At 49.4% G+C, this 17,857-nt stretch overlaps 1 protein-coding gene and 1 long non-coding RNA gene across 2 annotated transcripts; one reads left to right on the plus strand and one right to left on the minus strand.

Annotated features, from left to right (window-relative positions):
* Positions 1-11,440: 11,440 nt before the first annotated feature.
* Positions 11,441-17,856, minus strand: LOC118584336. Its single transcript, XR_004945025.1, has 3 exons — positions 16,958-17,856; positions 15,224-16,398; positions 11,441-12,690 (listed from the first exon to the last, which is right to left on the minus strand). It is a non-coding gene; the product is annotated as an uncharacterized LOC118584336 (long non-coding RNA).
* On the plus strand, positions 14,997-17,253 carry Zbtb32 (zinc finger and BTB domain containing 32). The gene is made up of 5 exons (XM_036188351.1): positions 14,997-15,862; positions 16,048-16,121; positions 16,213-16,281; positions 16,386-16,550; positions 16,699-17,253. The coding sequence occupies exons 1-5, from the start codon at positions 14,997-14,999 to the stop codon at positions 16,974-16,976; spliced, it is 1,452 nt and encodes a 483-aa protein (XP_036044244.1). The 3' UTR covers positions 16,977-17,253.
* Position 17,857: the final 1 nt, after the last annotated feature.

Here is a 17,857-nt window from a genome sequence, read left to right on the forward strand (position 1 = left end):
CACATTTGACTAACCTGTAACCACATCAAGGGAATGGGGCATTCCGTGCTACTCTGCTTTTCAAGCAGGTGTCCTCCTGAGCAAGTTCACTGTGACTTAGCATGTGACTGGGATTCTCTGGGAGAGGCAGCCCTGTGTTCTCACCAGTCCCACCCAACTGTCTGAGCCTCACTGTCATCTACAAAACGGGGATATAATAGTTACTGTCTTGTAGCACAGGACACCATTGGTTTTGTTGTTGTTTTGTTCTTCTATTTTTTAAAAATTTATGGGGTTGGGGATTTAGTTGAGGGGTAGAGCGTTTGCCTACCAAGTGCAAGGCCCTGGGTTTGATCCACAGCTCCAAAAAAAGAAAAAATTATTTATTGTTTACTTTTTTGTTTTGTTTTGTTTTTTGAGACAGGGTTTCTCTGTGTAGCCTTGCCTGTCCTGGATCTCACTCTGTAGCCCAGGCTGGCCTCAAACTCACAGAGATCCCCCTGTCTTTGCCTCCTGAGTGCTGGGATTAAAGGTGTGAACCACCACCACCACCACCACCACCACCACCGCCCGACTGATGCCAGCTTGTGGATGTTGGGTATCCCCCTCTATTGCTCTCCACCTTACCTTTGAGACACTGAAGCAGAAGCTTGCCTGTTTGCTAGGCCATAGGCTTCTGTCTTCACCCACCACAGTGGCACACCTGCAGCTACACCCAGCTTTTGCATGAGTGCCAAGGATCTGAACACAGGTCCTTAAGATTGAGCGACAAGCTCTTTACCCACTGAGCCATCTCTCCAGTCCCAAACATTTAAGTTTTTTTTTTTTTTTTTTTAAGCTAAGGATCGAACCCAGGGCCTTGCGCTTGCTAGGCAAGCACTCTACCACTGAGCTAAATTCCCAACCCCATTTAAGTTTTAAAAAGCTAAAAAATATGCCACTGCTGGTGTATTGTGCAAAATGTATATGGAGGGAGGAATTACTCTGTAAAACATTGCTCTAAGCAGTTCAGACAGGCCAGGCCTCGCTAGGCATGGGAGCTTTGAAGTGCATCTGGCCTCTGGGGTTCGGGTCAGGCAGGCAGACCCCATTTCTGTCCTAGGTGTGCCACCACCCTTTCTGGCTGCCTCTGAGTGGCTCGGCTGGACAGACAGCAGTGTGGTGTGATGAAGACAGCCCAGGCTGGAAGGACAGGTTTCTCCTTCCTGGCTTCTTGCCCAGAGACCAGTGCCTTTGGGTAAGAGGGGAGCAGAAAGGTGTGGGCCAGGTCAGAACAGGGATCTGAGGAGAAGGGGAGCCACCTGGTGCCTGTTCCTCCTGTGACCTTCCAGCCTTTTGGGGACTGTACTGTTCTTCCACCTCTAACCAGCTCTGGCCCCTCAGCCCATGGCTTAGTTCCCACCTGATACGGAGGGGGTCCATGTGGCCTGGCCCCTTACCACTTCCCCATGCTTATCTCTCTGTCCTGCCCTGCTGAGCATCTCCTGTGCACTCAAAACAGAAAGAATAACATGCATAGCAACCAAGCAGGGCAAAAACCAGTTCTATTTCACCCATGAAAGTACGTTTGTTGTTACTATTGCTGTTGTTTTTTCATTTAAATGTACAACTTGCGTCCCTTTACCCAACCAGTTCCACTTCTGTGAACCTGTCCTGAATAGTCACTTAGAAGTGCATGCAAATACATATTATCACAAGGAGATTCAAAAAAGTAACAACTGGCCAGGTATAGTGGCACACATCTTTAATGCAGGATCCAGGAGACAGAGGTAGGAGAATCAGGAGGCCAAGGCCAGCCTGGGCTACATAGGGAATTTGAGGTCACCTTAGGCTACATAGAAACCAGGCATTCCTATTTCAAAAAACCAACAAATAGTTGGGGGGGGGGCGGTGTCATGACTTCAGAGGCAGGTGGATCTCTCTGTGAACTTAAGACCAGCTTGGGGCTGGAGAGATGGCTCAGAGGTTAAGAGCACTGGCTGTTCTTCCAGAGGTCCTGAGTTCAATTCCCAGCAACCACATGGTGGCTCACAGCCATCTGTAATGAGATCTGGTGCCCTCTTCTAGCCTGCAGGGATACATGCAGACAGAACACTATGTACATAATAAATAAATAAATCTTAAAAAAAAACCAAAAAACCAAAAAAAACCGCTGGGTGGTGGTGGCGGTGGCGCACGCCTTTAATCCCAGCACTCGGGAGGCAGAGCCATGAGGATCTCTGTGAGTTCGAGGCCAGCCTGGGCTACCAAGTGAGTTCCAGGAAAGGCACAAAACTACACAGAGAAACCCTGTCTCGAAAAACCTAAATAAATAAATAAATAAACTAATTAATTAATTAAAAAACAGTTTGATCTACATAGTGAATTTCAGGACAGCCAGGGTTACATAGAGAGACTCCATCTCAAAATAAACAAACAAACAAATAAACAAACACTGCTCTAGGATTTGAGGACTCAAGAAAGTATGAATCAGATCTGTCTCTCCCTTCATAAAATTTACTTTCAAAGCTAGGTGTGTGGTGCGCTTGGGAGGCTAAAACAGGTGATCTCAAGTCTGAAACCAGTTTGAGTTACATAATGACACCCTGTCCTTCATTTAAGAAGAGGGGGCGGGTCCAAGAGTTGTAGTTCCTCATATAACATTTGCCTAGCATGCCCAAAGCCCTGGGCTGGACCCTCAGCACCATAAAAACAGAAGAGAGACACGCGGGCCAGTAAGATGGCTCAGTGGGTAGCAGAGTTGGCCTTGTGTGTCGATTGCTTCTGTTGCTGTGATAGGGCAACTGACAGAAGAAACACTTCATTGGGCCTTATGGTTTCAAAGTGTAAGAATCGGTCACGAAGAGGAGGCAGAGTAGTCAAGTTGGCTGGAGCAGGATGCCGAGACATTGCATTTCCAACTTAAGAGACACTGGAAATGGAAGGAGAGGTCTTATAGTCTCCCTCCCTGTAACTTCTCCCAACAGCCAACTGAGGACCAAGGTTCAAATGTCTGGTCCTAAGAGGGACATTTCTTTTCTTTTTTCCTTTTCTTTGATTTTTTAAAAGTGTTTTGTTGTTGTTGTTGTTTTCACTTTTTTAAAATTTATTTTTCTGTTATCAGCTCGATACAGTATAAATTCTTATCCTAATTGTGAAATGTTTCACTGAGGCTTGCCCAGTAATTGAGTAAAACCAAAACTTACTATAAGCCACAGTCTTCCTAGGGTCCCCCTGCTATATAGCCTCCCTGGTTCTGTGGGTTGCAGTCTGATTGTTCTTTGCTTTATATCTAGAATCCACTTATGAGTGAGTACGTACCATGTTTGTCCTTCTGGGTTTGGGTTACCTCACTCAGGATGATTTTTTCTAGTTCCATCCATTTGCCTGCAAATTTCATGCTGTCATTGTTTTTCTCTGCTGAGTAGTACTCCATTGTGTATATGGACCACATTTTCTTAATTCATTCTTCAGTCGACAGTTATCTAGGTTGTTTCCAGGTTCTGGCTATTTTTGTGGTATGGTTGAGCATTCCTTGGGTATGCCCAAGAGTGGTATGGCTGGGTCCTGAGGTAGTTCGATTCCCAATTTTTTGAGAAACTGACTTCCACAGTGGTTGTACAAGTTTGCATTCCCACCAACAGTGGAGGAGTGTTCCCTTTGCTCCACATCCTCTCCAACATTGACTGTCATTAGTGTTTTTGATCTTAGCCATTCTGACAGGTGTAAGGTGGTATTTCAGAGTCATTTTGATTTGCATTTCTCTGATGATTAAGGATGTTGAGCATTTCTTTAAATGTCTTTCAGCCATTAGAGATTCTTCTTTTGAGAATTCTCTGTTTAGCTCTTTAGCCCATTTTTTAAATTGGATTGTTCAGTATTTTGATGTCTAATTTCTTGAGTTCTTTATATACTGTGGAGATCAATCCTCTGTCAGATGTGGGGTTGGTGAAGATATTTTCCCATTCTGTAGGCTGTCTTTTTGACTTATTGACCATGTCTTTTGCGCTACAAAAGCTTCTCAGTTTCAAGAGGTCCCATTTATTAATTGTTGTGCTCAGTGTCTGTTTTTTAGGTTTTTTGAGACAGGGTCTCTCTGTGTAGTTCTGGCTGTCCTGGAACTCACTCTGTAGATCAGGCTGGTCTTGAACTCACAGAGATGTACCTGCCTCTGCCTCCCGAGTGCTGGTATTAAAGTCATGTGCTACCACACTCGTTGATATTTCTTATTCAAACCATGAGAATCTAACAACCTAAGTTTGATTGGGGGAAGGAGAGGACCCACAAGACACACCCCATTGACGCACTTCTTGTAACTGAACCCCAATGCCTAATAGCCCATTCATCCATGAATTCATCAACTGATTAATCCATTATTGAAGTTAGTGCTTTCATGATCCCATTACTCCTCAATAGTGCCACCAGCTGGGGACCAAAGAGGACACTCTTCCTGTCCTCATCCTTAAGCAGCCTGGGAGAACTTAAATCTTTCTCCCTCTTTCTGAGACAGGATCTGATCATACCAAGTCTCATGACTAGATCCAAGTCTAAAATCCAAACAGCCTAAAACCTAAACCCTGGAACTAGGGAGGTCTGCTCAGTGGCACAAGCAGGATCAGAGTTCAAATACATAGAGCCCTTTGTTTAAAAAAAAACAAAAACAAAAACAAACACAGTGGTAAGCTGTGCCCATAACCCAACTGCTATGCGATGGACATAGGCGGGTGAGACAGGAGGATTGCTGGGACTTGCAGGCTGGGAGCCTAGCTCCAAAAGCAGAGAGAGACCTTATCTCAAGGGAAGAAGTTAGGAAAGCAAGGACCCCTGACATCCTCCTAGGATGGAGGGATGGGAGTGGATGAGGAGTCAGGGGCATGATTAAAAATACATGTATAAAATTCCCAAAGAAGCCGAGCAGTGGTGGCGCAAGCCTTTAAACCAAGCACTAAAGAGGCAGAGCCAAGTGGATCTCTGTGAGTTCAAGGCCAGCCTGGGCTACAGAGTGAGATCCAGGAAAGGCGCAAAGCTACACAGAGAAACCCTGTCTTGAAAAACCAAAAAACAAACAAACAAACAATCCCAAAGAATTAATAAAAGTATTTGTTTTGTTTTTTGTTTTGTTTTTTCGAGACAGGGTTTCTCTATGTAGTTCTGGCTGTCCTGTAACTCTCTCTGTAGCCCAGGCTGGCCTTGAACTCACAGAGATCCACCTGGCTCTGCCTCCCGAGTGCTGGGATTAAAGGCGTGCGCCACCACTGCCCGGCATAAAAGTATATTTTAAAAGCAAGAGACAAGTCAATAAATATTAGAACAGGAAAAAAACATAAACCCCCATTTGGAGATAAGGCAAATCAGACAAAGTGACTACATGGACCACATCAGATCCTATTACACATCTACAAGGTCAACTCTGTTTAATCATAATGTAGTGTTTTGTTAATTTGTCTCTCTTTTTCTCTGGGACAGGATCTCGATACGCAGCTCAGACTGCCCCTGCCTCAGATTCCCAAATGCTGGGATTATAGGCGAGTTCCACCATTCTCCACTCCACCGGATGTAGCAGGCCTCTCACAGAACAGTGACTGAACTTGTGTAACTTGAGACAATGATCCCTTCTCTGACCTTTAGAGGTTAACTCTATGGAGCACCTACCCTCGGCCCAGGCTGATGCGCACAACGCGATCTGTGGAAACGCCACAGTGCTTCCTTCAGACTCCTGCCGCTAACAGCTGTAGGTACTAAGCGAGGCTCTTCCACGTGCTGCTCTTTTTAGGATACTCATCCCACCCATCCCCACAGCTCCTCCTTTCTGCTCTTCCTCGGTAGGCCCCATGAAAGGAGGTGCACCTAGTCGGTAAAAGCTGCAGGCTCCACGCCTCCCGCCCCCTGATCAATCAACAGCGAGAGCAGCGTCGGAGCCAATCAGGAGCGGCTGCGGCAGATCAAGGCCTGCCTCTTGAGAGCGCCCTCGTGTTTCATTGGCTGTGTACCAGGACCAGCCAACGAGCGGTGCCACCGCAGGCTGGGCCCAGAACTGGTTTGTGCAAGGTGCCTGCCTGGCCAAGATCCAGGGACTAGTTGATCCTGGGCGCTGCAGTGTACTCAGTGGCTGCTGGCTCAGCAGGCCGTCGAGCCAGAGAGAATTACAAGAGCTTTATTCAATAGAGTAGTATGGAAATGTTTATTGAAACAGGCCAATCATGATGGGTCAAGGCGCTGCTACCCACACCCACAGATGGCATCTTCCCTGCCAGGACACGGCTCGCCATCCAGTCCATGGTGGTTTAGGAAAAGAGGCAAGAAAGGGGCTCTCCAATGCCTGCAGCCCGCTTGGCTTTTGAGGCACTTCCAATTTAGTGTGATGGCCCCCTACACCGCCGCCCTACTTCCCCTCACTCTGTTAATGACAAGGCAAAGCAGATACCTCCAAGGACCTAATGCTGGTGCGTGCTAACGCACCTTCAGAACAGCCTTGTATTGCTGGAGGATGGCTCGGTGGTTGGCAGAGCATGCTGCGCTTTCAGAGGACCCAGTTTGGTTCCAGCACCCATATTCCGCAGCTCATAACTGCCTGTAACTCCAGTGGATGCGACACCTTCTGTCTTCTGAGGGCACCTGCACACATGTGGGACACACACACACACACACACACACACACACACACACGAGAGAGAGAGAGACAGAGAGAGAGAGAGAGAGAGAGAGAGAGAGAGAGAGGACGGAGACAGTCTTACTATGTAGCTCTGGATGGCCTGGCTCATGCTATGTAGACCACGCTTATAGAGATCTGTCTCCAGAGTGAATATATATATATATATATATATATATATATATATATATATATATATATATATCCTTTTTTTCATATTTTATGGTATAAACTAGGTATATGTAGGAATGTACCCTTCCCACAGTGTCTCCCCAAAATGGGTATGAGTAGCTTCCCTAATAAATTCCTCATCCCTTCTTTGATGAAGAACACCTCCTTAGAAATTATTCCTGTGCTCTCCTCATTTGCTGCAGTCGATAAATCTTTCTCCTCTCTTTCATGTCTGGCTATGTTTATTTGGACTTTGCACTTACCAAGACGCATTCTCATTGCGTTAGGTAACATCTTCCCTGTACATTGTAAATTTCCACATTGTAGGGGGTTGCGAGAAAGCTTGAGTTTTCAGATTGGAGGTGCTCAAAGAGCAAGGCATAAACAAGGATGGTGTTTTCCTTGAGTTTGCGTGGAAGGAGCCTCCAAGGCCATTAACAGTGATGGAGAAAGGTCAGTAGAGACGGCAGAAAGGGGCAAAATCTAGCCAATCAACACTGTCGGCTGCCTGATGACCATGACCTCTCAGCTTCGCGCCTCGCTTACACCCAGGCCAATCAGACTCAAGGCCCGAGCTCCGCAGCCAATCAGATGCAGTGAAAAACCAGGCGCTTCACTGGCTGGTGGGCACCCGACAGGCACCAATAAGGAAGGAGCAGGGCCAGAGCTCCAGCCAATCAGCGTCTGCCTCGGGTCACGCCACGGAGGCCGTGCGCGCTGGTGGCCTCGAGCCCCTGGCCTGGCGTCGAGCCCCCTCCTAACGGCCACTCTGGCCTGCGCTGCCCTCCAAGTGGGTGAGGTTGATGTGGGAAGAGGCCGAACTGGTGAGTGCTGTGGCTTTTCTTCCCCGTTTTCTTTGGTATTGGGTAGGGCTGGGGTGCGGGTGTCCGCGAGGGACGTCGTCGAGGATCGAAGTGGCTCTAGGTCGTGTGTCTCTTGGGCTCTGGGGCCCAGGTGGGGCAGGTGAGGCAGCATGCCCTCTGACTTGGGGTGCCTGAGGCCAGCCTATGCCGAGGTGGGCAAACAGGGAGCCGCTGTGCGTGCGGAGGGACCCAGCTCGGTCTGGACAGACTGGAGTCAGTGTTCATGAGGTTGAACGCCCACGGGGAAACCGTCGGGGGCCACTTTCCCAAGGCTGCGCATATGGTTGTTTTCCTGACATTAGGTTGACGTGCTCAAGGGTTTTCAGCATTGGGTCCAGGTTGGACAGTATGACCAGGACGTTTGGCCGTTCTCTGGAGGTTCTGGGGAGGAAGCCTTTAAATCCCAGCCAAACCTGTTGCCCAATAGGAATTAATATTTTCCTGATGGGATCTGTGGCTTGAGCTATAAGCAGCAGCAGGAGCAGGTTGTGCTGGCGTGTGATGGGGAGCTATGTGAGATCCTCTATGCTGTAGGGAATCATCTGTACTGGTGACCTTTTGTTTTTTTTTGAGACAGGGGCTTGCTATGTACTTAGTCTGGCACCAATCTTATGATCTTTTCCTGCCTCAGCTTCTGGAGTGACGCTTTCCTTCCCACTCCTGGCTCACTGATGTTTGGTTTTACACTTGTGGGGCAGTGTGTTGACACCTAATTTCACGTCGCTGTTCGGTGGTGTTAAAGTTCTCCGAGTACTTCAGGTACACCCAGGGTGTAGATATGGAAGACAGTCCCATGAGTGGACTTCCATGGTCCGTTTGCTCTCGAAAATCATAAGGAAATGTATGCACATGTGTGTATTCCATGGGGTTAAAATATTAACCTGCATAGGCATGGGCTTCAGAGCAATCTGTGGGATTTATTTTGTTATTCGTTCATGTGTAGAATGGTATTAGTGTCTAACCGTTCAATGTAAGGGGTTGCTCCTATGTCTGGATGGTGAGATCCTGAGAGGCTAAGAACCACTGGAGTAAAGCAGACACTCCTGTACTATGTATAGATTCTGGGCAAGACCACACCCATTTCCCCATGCTTGCTGTTGATCTCATTTTTAATTTAATTTAAAACTTATTATTATTATTTGGTTTTTGAGACAGGTTTTCTCTGTGTAGCCCTGGCTTTCCTGGAGCTTGCTTTGTAGACCAGGGTGGCCCAAACTAAAATTCCTCCTACCTCTGCCTCCCAAGTGCTGCCTGGTTAAGGTGTATGCTGCCACTGACCAGCACGTTAGTCTTGTATACTAACCTGCACACTCATCTCCAGTCAACACAGGCCCTCAAGTGTGTATATGTTCACAGATAGTCCACTCTCAGGAATGGACAGTTGAGGTCCATGTTGGCTTAGCATCATTTGGTCCAGTAAACTATGGACTCTGGATTCCCAGATTATAGTCTAGGGATGTGTGGGTGGGTTTATGTGTGGGGCTCTCTCAGTACCCAAGTGGGCAGCACTTCCTTGATGCCCTGGGACTCTTCAGCCCACAGGGAACAAAGCCCAAGAAGGCCAGAGTGAGGCCCTCTGCTTGGGTTTAGGTGAGTATTGATATTTGGTACTCGTCTTGAAGCAGATCCCATAAGGAGGTTGAGGATTTGGGGAGAGGTTAGCTCCACAGGAAAACTGAAGAATGGATTGTGAAGATGTGGAAGTGCCTGTGGTTTCTGGTGCCTAGTCTAGATCGTTGTCACCTAATCCACACAAGGTGTGCTATCACAGGGTCTTATGACCCAGGTTTGCCCCCCTGAGTGTTGACTATAGTCTGCTCTAGGGTTATGCCGAGTGCAAGTACTTTTTTTATTTATTCCCAGGTGTCTCTCTGATCTGGTATGCGGGGGTGTACATGAATCTAGTGAACAGCTCAGAAGTTCTCAGATTTGGATAATTGGTCTTAATACATGTTAATACTGTGGAGAGTTTGGGAACCTTGATTTGGGGGGAAAAATGTGCTCCTGGGAAGACTTTTGCTTTAACAGGATTTTTCTAAAATCTGTTCAGCTTGGCTTGGGGAATGGATTCAGTATTTAAAACCCATGAGACAAAGGGAGGTGTGATACCTGTAATCACAGCACTTGGGAGGCTGAGGTGGGAGAACGGACAGGAGACTAGCCTGGGCTACACAGTGAGATCCTGTCTCCAAACAAAAAAGGGTGGGGGGGATACAAAGAGAACATTTTCCATAAAACAACCACCCCTGGCATGTTGTGATAGTCTAAGTTTAATTGTAATATTTAAATAGAATCAGTACTTGTATTGCTCTGATGACATTGTTACACTAAGCTGCGTTCTGCATTACAATACAGTGATGCATAGAATCTTTGGTTTTTGGATCCAGGCTGTGTGCACTCAGCACCTCACACATGTTCCCTTTATTGTCATTGGCCAATCCTATCAATAGGAATAAAATGTCAGACCCCCAGTTTGATTCAGTAATATGGGTGTTAAAGGGAACGGAGAAAGCTGGGTCTGATGACTCATTCCTAGAAACCCCAGCACTTGGGAGGCAAAGGCAGGAAGACTTCCATGAGGTCAGCTTCGGTTAGAGTGAGTTTCAGGCCAGCCTGGGCAATAGCCCTTATCTCAAACAAAACAAAACAACTAACAACAAACAGGGAGGCAATCATGGTCTCTTTCCCACATATTTCTCTTCTATTCATATGTCCCATCTATTCTCTTTAGCCTCTGCCTGGACACAGGCTTTGTCATCCTATGTAGAGGAATTTCTAAATGGCCTTATTAAATAAAAAAACACGGAGCCAAATATAGGGGTGAAAGCCTTAGGGATCAGGGAAATAGGAAAAGCCACCAGCCACCTTACCTCACCAGCTCTGCAGCTTCCAAATGCAAGTTACTTACTTCTCATTGGCTCTTGGCTCAGCTACCTCACTTCCTTGTCACTGCCTGTCTGTACAGATATCCAGGTCTCTATGGTTGGTACTGGGATTAAAAGCATGTGTCACCACACTCGGCTCTGTTCCCTAGTATGGCCTTGAACACACTGAAATCCTGCCTGCTAAGTGATCAGAATAAAGGCATGTGCTGCCTGACTTTGTTTACTTAAAATGGCTTGCTATTTCATCTGATCTCCAGGCAAACTTTATTAAAACACAAATAAAATGTCACCACACTTCTGACCTGTCCCTTCCTTCCTTCCTTTTTTTTTTTTTTTTTTTTTTCTTTCTAAACAGGGTTTCTCTGTGTAGTTTTTGGTGCCTGTCCTGGATCTCTGTAGACCAGGTTGGCCTCGAACTCACAGAGATCTTCTTGCCTCTGTCTCCTGAGTGCTGGGATTAAAGGTGTACGCCACCGCCGCCTGGCGACCTGTCCTTTCTTGACTCTGTCCCAGGGTTATGGTAGCAGATGATGCTCTTTGCATGAGCCTGGGAAGCAGAAAATGGGGACAGTTTTTGTTGTTTCAATCACAGTGTCTCATGTGCTCAGGGTGACTTCAAACTCATGACCCTCTTACCTCAGCCTCCCCAGTACTAGGATTACCACCAGCAAGTGTCACTTTTATCAGAGGAAAATTGTTCCAAGGACAACGGAATCAGGTTATAAATCAGAAGCCAGATGCAGCAGGTTGGTTAGTTTGGAAAAAGATCAAACTTGAAATTACCGCTCAGAGCCAGGCGGTGGTGGTGCACTCCTGTAATCCCAGCACTCGGGAGGCAGAGGCAGGCGGATCTCTGTGAGTTCCAGGCCAGCCTGGTCTACAGAGTGAGATCCAGGACAGGCACCAAAACTACACAGAGAAACCCTGCCTCAAACAAACAAACTAACAAACATAGCCTAGAGAGGTACTTCATTAGGAGAGTCTCAGCATAATAGGGGTCTTGAAGAAAAGCCACCTGATCCCAGAGGATTTTTCTGACTTGTATAGGTTTCTATGAAGTAGCAGGAAGTTTTATACCATGTGATTTAGTCTAGCAAATCTACATGGAGCCAGGTACTAGATAACCTTGTATTGTAATGGTGAGAGGGAGAGTCTGCAAGGCCACAGAACAGCACCGCTTCTTAACTGTATCCTAGACAGCTGGGGAGCAGAGGGGAGGTGGCTAACTGTCCAGGATATTGAGAAAGGCACTTAGAAGGCCTGGGATCTAACAGCAGTGTCCCCTACTCTTGTAGGGGCAAGTCTAAGTGCTTGCTATGGGTTTCTGCCGTCTTTGCTTAATGCCCAACGGCTTGGATTGCCCTTCCGTGGCTATAGGAAGAGGCTAGGAGGGCCTCAAGTGTTACCAGCATAAGGGCTCAGGTTCAAAGACCCTGTGAATACCTCTAAGGGGGATAGCCTTACCATGGGTGACACCAAGTGGGAGACAAGATGGGGTTTCCTATTTTTAGGGGGCTTTTGTTTACTCAGCGGGAGTCCCCTTGCTCATTTCGCCCTTTGAGTACCCCGAAAGCTCACTGTCACCCCCATCAACTATCTTTGCTTACAGAGATACTTTGAGCAGCCCCCACTTCTTGGTCATCAGTGGGTAAAGCACACTAGTGGGGCAGCTGAGTCACTGGCAGGGAGGGGAGGGAGGGGCGGGAGGGGCTTCCTCTTCTGAGTGATGGGGCTGTTGCCAGACCCCAGTACCTTTCCCTCTACAACTGTGGCTTTGCCCCACTTCTTGTTTTTAGAGACCATGTGTTTTTGTGTTGGACAAAGGTTTGTGTTTGCACACCTATCAGGATTGGCACTTTGTGTCTTTTACATAGGAGTATCTAGTGTGTTCCCGAGTGTGTGACGTTAGGAATTAGAAAGCTCAGAAATGGAAACTATTAAACATTCAGAGGAGCAGATGAGCCGTCATTTGCATTCTCCTTTTCGCTCTGACTCACCTTCCCCTACCTCCACCCTGCTGCCCTTCACCAGCCTCACCCACTGACACACCCTGTCTGATCTAGGGAGTCTTGACACTTGCCTGCATCCAAGCTAGAACGGAGGGGAAGCATCCTGGATCTGGAGGAAGAGAGTAGCAGAAGGCAGGTCTGAATACCTTGGAGTCCTGGAGCCAAAGGGAGAAAAGTGACTCTTACCTTATTGAGTCTAGGAGGGGCTGGGATCTGGGGAGAAACCTATGGGGAGGGGCTCAGACTGATGCTTGTCACCACAACAGTCTATCAACATCTGGCTAGCTTCTCCCCCAGTTACTTATTACACCTATATGACACACCAGACACATACCATGAATATCCCGAAATATCTGTTAAGTGAAGGAAATGATCTGCTGAAGGATCAGATTGATAGCATGGAAAAAGACAACAGAAAAAGAAACTTGAGTCGCGAAAGCTTTATCCCTTCCTCAAATGAAAGAGTACCAGAGCTGGGTGTGGTGGCACTGGCTGAGGCAGGACAGATTTTGAGGACACCTTGAGCTATACAGGAAGAGGAGAGAGAGAGAGAGAGAGAGAGAGAGAGAGAGAGAGAGAGAGAGAGAGAGACAGTCTAAAAGTGTGAAAAGAGACGGAAATCTCCAGGGACCATGACCCCTTGAGCAGAAAGTGAAAGAAGCCCCCTGGTTTTGATTTCAGAGAAATGTCATTTGTCATCAGCCCAAGAAAAGGAGATTTTTCTCTTCGAAGACCACCACAGGCTTCCTGGGGTTGTCCCCCCCCCCCCCAGTCTGCTGGGAGGATCTGAGTCACACACACTCAGTCCTTGCTGTGGTCCAGGGAACAAGGGCCAGCCTCACAGACTAAGAGGGCTCTAGTGTACTAAGCCAGGGGCGGAGGGACAAGGTTCTGCCTTCGGTTCCCCTGTGCTTCAAATTCTGTTTCTGTCCTTATACTTCTGAGGTATCAGAAATGGTCCCCAGCTACTTCATGCGACTATCACCTCTAAGACAGAACTTATGGCAGCTGAATGTTGTGCTGAACTCACTGAACTCACAGACCACTTCCTTATGCATGCCACTTCATATCCATATCCCCCCCCCTCCCCGTATTTGATGCATGAGGTGACTGAGGCTCAGAGAGATGACTTGCCCAAGGTGATTCAACTAGTGAATGGCAGAGATGAGGCTCAGACTCTGACTATTCCAGAGTTCCTGGCCCCCACAGATTCACGTCTAATAAGGTAGAGTTAGAGTAAAGAACTGTCCGGTTGTCAAATGTAGATGGTAGTCTCTTGTAGGTCTCAGGCAGAGTCAGAAGGTATAAAGCCACACCCCTTTGGGGGACTGTGGCAGATTGATACTTGGGATGACTGAGGACAGGGGTGGAGCTAGCTGGAGGGGAGCCCCAAGAGCAGTAGAGAGCATGCGGTGCTAGGAGGCAGCTACAGAGGTGAGTGACTTCTCCCGCAGCTAAGCCTGTCCTCCATTCCAACCCTTTCTCTTCCAGCCCTGCCACCTTGCACCACTCACCCCAAGCTGTCCAATAGTAACCCTCCCTCCTCCAAGGGCTCCTAACTCACGGAGGGTCTGCAAGCGAGGAGGGCTAGGCCTGCTGGGTGCTGAGACACTTGGGCTATTTCTCCATCTCTGTCCCCAGTATTCTGGGAGGCCCGTGTGATGATGGTTTTGTGTATGATTAAACTCTTGACTTGTTGGGCACTTTTGGTCTTCATTTTTGGCTCATAAAAATAGAAATCCAACCATGCTTTAGGCTCATTCTGAGAGGAGAGAGCTTCCCCTTCCCAAGGTTCCTTTTCCTTTCTCTCGGTTCCACAGGCACCACAGCCTCCTCTAAACCTCTGCTGTGGCTCTCTCCATCACTGGACGGGAATCTCTGGTCTTCCTAACTCCTTCTCTGAAGATGTCTTCTAGACATGTCAGCCTTGGAGACTGATGCCCTAGATCCTGCTCTCCTGCTGTGTAACTTGTCTTGCTGCCTTCTCTGGCTTTCTGGGCTCACAGTGGGGGGGGGGGGGGGGACCCACAAGCTTTATGAGCTCTTTGATCTTACTTCATTAATGCCAGGTTTTGTGTGAAGTGAGGAAAAGCCCAGGCTGCTCAGAGGGTTTTCCCTGCAGAAGAGCCTGGGGAAGCAAAAATCTTGAAGTCGGAGTTGGCTAACTATACCAGTCCTAAACCCATTACTTGACACCTCTGCTAACTGCCTGGATCTTGCTCCTTAGGCCCCAAACCTGACCCAGCGTGGATTTTTCTACTGCCATATCCCCACACCTTGCCCTTGACGTAGTTTGACGCATTCAGGCCACACAGCTCCAATCTGAGACCAGAGACTCACTGTTTCTACCTTCCCCTCCACAGGCCTGAGAACTTGCGGTGTCTCCCTCCCCTTTCTGCCATGGACCCCACATTGTGACTTTTCTTTGGAGCTTCTGAAAGGGGTAGATTAGCCAGGAGCCATGCCCCAGACCCCCACAAGACTCATCAGCCCCTATGGTTCGGATAGGTTGGTGCAGTTAGCTGCTAGGCTTCGGCCAGCACTGTGTGATACCCTGATCACTGTAGGGGACCTGGAGTTCCCTGCTCACAGCTTGGTGCTAGCAGGAGCAAGTCCAAGGCTGGGTTGCAGGGGCCGGTGGGCTCTGGTTGAAGGCATCAGCCCTTCTACCTTTGCTCAGCTTCTAACCTTTGTGTATGGAGAGAGTGTAGAGCTACAGCCTGGGGAGCTGGGGAACCTTGAAGAGGCAGCCAGAGCCTTGGGGGTGCAGGCCCTGGAAGAGGCATGCAAGCGAGCTCAAAAGGACAAGAATGAAGATGAGCTGGATCCAGGACTGAAGAGGCGCCAGGAGGCAGAGGAACTCATGAGGAATTCTGAGAGAGGACCTGGGGGTCCTGGAGAGAAACAGAAATCAGAGAAAGATTTTAGAAGTAATGGGAGAGAACAGGAGATGCTAAATAAGCGCAAAGCACCCAGAGAGAGCCCTGAGATGGCAGGGATAACTAGGAAGATGAGATCAGAGGAGGCCCTCAGCCCAGCCCCCACGGGCCACAGGGGAGCAGAAAGGAAGCAAGGAGAGGCCATAGGAGGTATAGAGAGCCCTGAGGGCTCTGAGGAGTGTCTCCCTGGGCACCCTGGTCTCCTTTCCCCACCAGGTTCCCTCCTAACCAGCCTCATTCCCAGGCCCTGGTGGGCTGAGGCCCCTTGGTGTAGAGAGGGCCAACCTACCCTGTGGAGCATTTTCCTGTGGCCGCCCAGATATGGCACCCCCTTCTCCCTTAGCACTCCCATCACTGCAGCCTGGCAGGTCTGGCCTCAAGACCAGAGGTGAGTGAAGGGCTTAGTGGAAGATATCTGGGCTGGGAGGGAGGAGCTCAGGAGAGGCAGGTGGAAGGGTACCACATCACTACATTTCCTGAGTTAAGGAGACTACAAAATATTCCGATCATGAGAGAGGCCAGAGGTGGTTAGGTTCTCAGGCTTCGCCAAGGCTGTAATTCTTCTCCATCCAGGATCCCACTGACCTTGAGCCACTCCAAAGGTCTCTGGAGTCAGAATCAGCTGGCCTCCTCCAGCCCCGCTCCAGGTAAGCCCTTGTTCCATCCAGTGCCTCTGCACAGCGGCTGGGCTCCAGGAGTCCGGTCTTAGCGGGGGCCCCCAACTCACTCTACTTGCAGGATCCTTTCCCCCGGGCCCTGAACAACTCAGCCCTTGGGAGATAGAAGAGTCTGGGCAAGGGCACACAGGTAAGCAGGGTAAGAACTGCTGCCTCTGTCCCACCGAAGCTCTCCATTTCTTGCCTGGATGTATGGAGTCAGCCTCAGGGATTTTGACTTCTCTGTCCACACAGGCACACTGGCAACCTGTGTGGGTCAAGATCACACAGTGAGCTGCCCATCTCACCAACACCCACCTTTCCCCCCTCCTGCTCGCTCTCGGCCCTATTCTTGCTCTGTCTGTGGAAAGAGGTTTGCACTCAAGCATCAGATGGAGACGCATTACCGAGTCCACACAGGTATGGGCATCCTGCCCTGTGTGAAGTTGTCTATTTTTGTTCCCATCGCTGGTCTGCCAGCTCCTCCTTGCCCCATTGCTCGACGCACCACTAGCTTGGCCAACTTTTGCCCATTTCTTCCTTCTCTGGCTTTCTCCTCCACCTGTAGGAGAGAAGCCCTTCTCCTGTAGCCTCTGTCCTCAGCGCTCCCGGGATTTCTCTGCCATGACCAAGCACCTGAGGACACATGGGGCTGCTCCCTATCGCTGCCCTCTGTGCAGGGCTGGCTGCCCCAGCCTGGTGTCCATGCAGGCGCACATGCGTGGCCACTCGCCCAGCCAGCTGCCGCCTGGATGGACCATACGCTCCACCTTCCTCTACTCTTCCTCGAGGCCGACTCGGGCCTCGATCTCTCCCGGAAATCCTACCTCCTCCTCTGCCACCTGACCGAGTGCTGGTAGCTTCCCTGGCTTGACAGGCGTCCAACCAAAGAATGAACGGCGGGCGGGCTCAGCCGGCCCTGTCTCTAGGGCTGCCAGGCTACTTTGACTGAAGCGTTGCGGGACAGGAACCACGAACCCTCTCCGGATGAGTGAGGGCTGCAGAAGTCTCGGCTGGCTGGCCGCGAGCCCGAGTCAAGACATTTAAAGTTGGCCGGAGTGAAGATTAACTGGGGACTATCAATTTCATCACTAGAATAAAGAGTTTCCTGTGTTCTGTAGTCAGGATGAGTCCAGACTTTTCGTCTGTGCGGGGTGGGGGAGGGTAGGCAATGGGGGGTGTCCAACCCTTGCCCCTTGTCCTGTAGCGGCCCCTGCTGGGCATTCACCCACTGAACAGAGGGGTCAGACATTTTATTTCTGGGGAGTCAGTATAATTCCCGAGGGTAGCACGCCGCGAAGGCACTACAGACCCTGGAGGACGGGAAGGGTGGCGGGGAGGCCTCCAAGACTGGTGCGTTCCACAACAATCACCGCTCGCGTACGACAGGGCTGGAGAAGAGCGCAGGCTCAGGTCGTGGTTTCGGTCTCCCGTCTGCTCTCCTTGAGAGCAAGGGACGGGAGACCAGCCTTTCCAGCATCTCCTCTCCGCGTCGTGCAATGCGGCTACCGAATTGCGCCTGGAAATGAGCCTATCCCAACATCACCGCCCTTTCCTCAGCCCACGCCTAGCGCAGTAGCTAACTTCGTTTGCCGGTGTCGGTCGGGTTCCCAGGGTCCGAAGCCCGCGGTACCCTGGGAATGGTAGTCCATGCAGGCCGCTAGTTCCGACTAGAACAATGGGAGGAGTCTGAACCGGGGACCACACCTCCTCGAGACCAGGAACTG

The sequence above is a fragment of the Onychomys torridus genome, chromosome 1 (genome assembly GCF_903995425.1).
Source record: "Onychomys torridus chromosome 1, mOncTor1.1, whole genome shotgun sequence".
Taxonomy (NCBI): domain Eukaryota; kingdom Metazoa; phylum Chordata; class Mammalia; order Rodentia; family Cricetidae; genus Onychomys; species Onychomys torridus.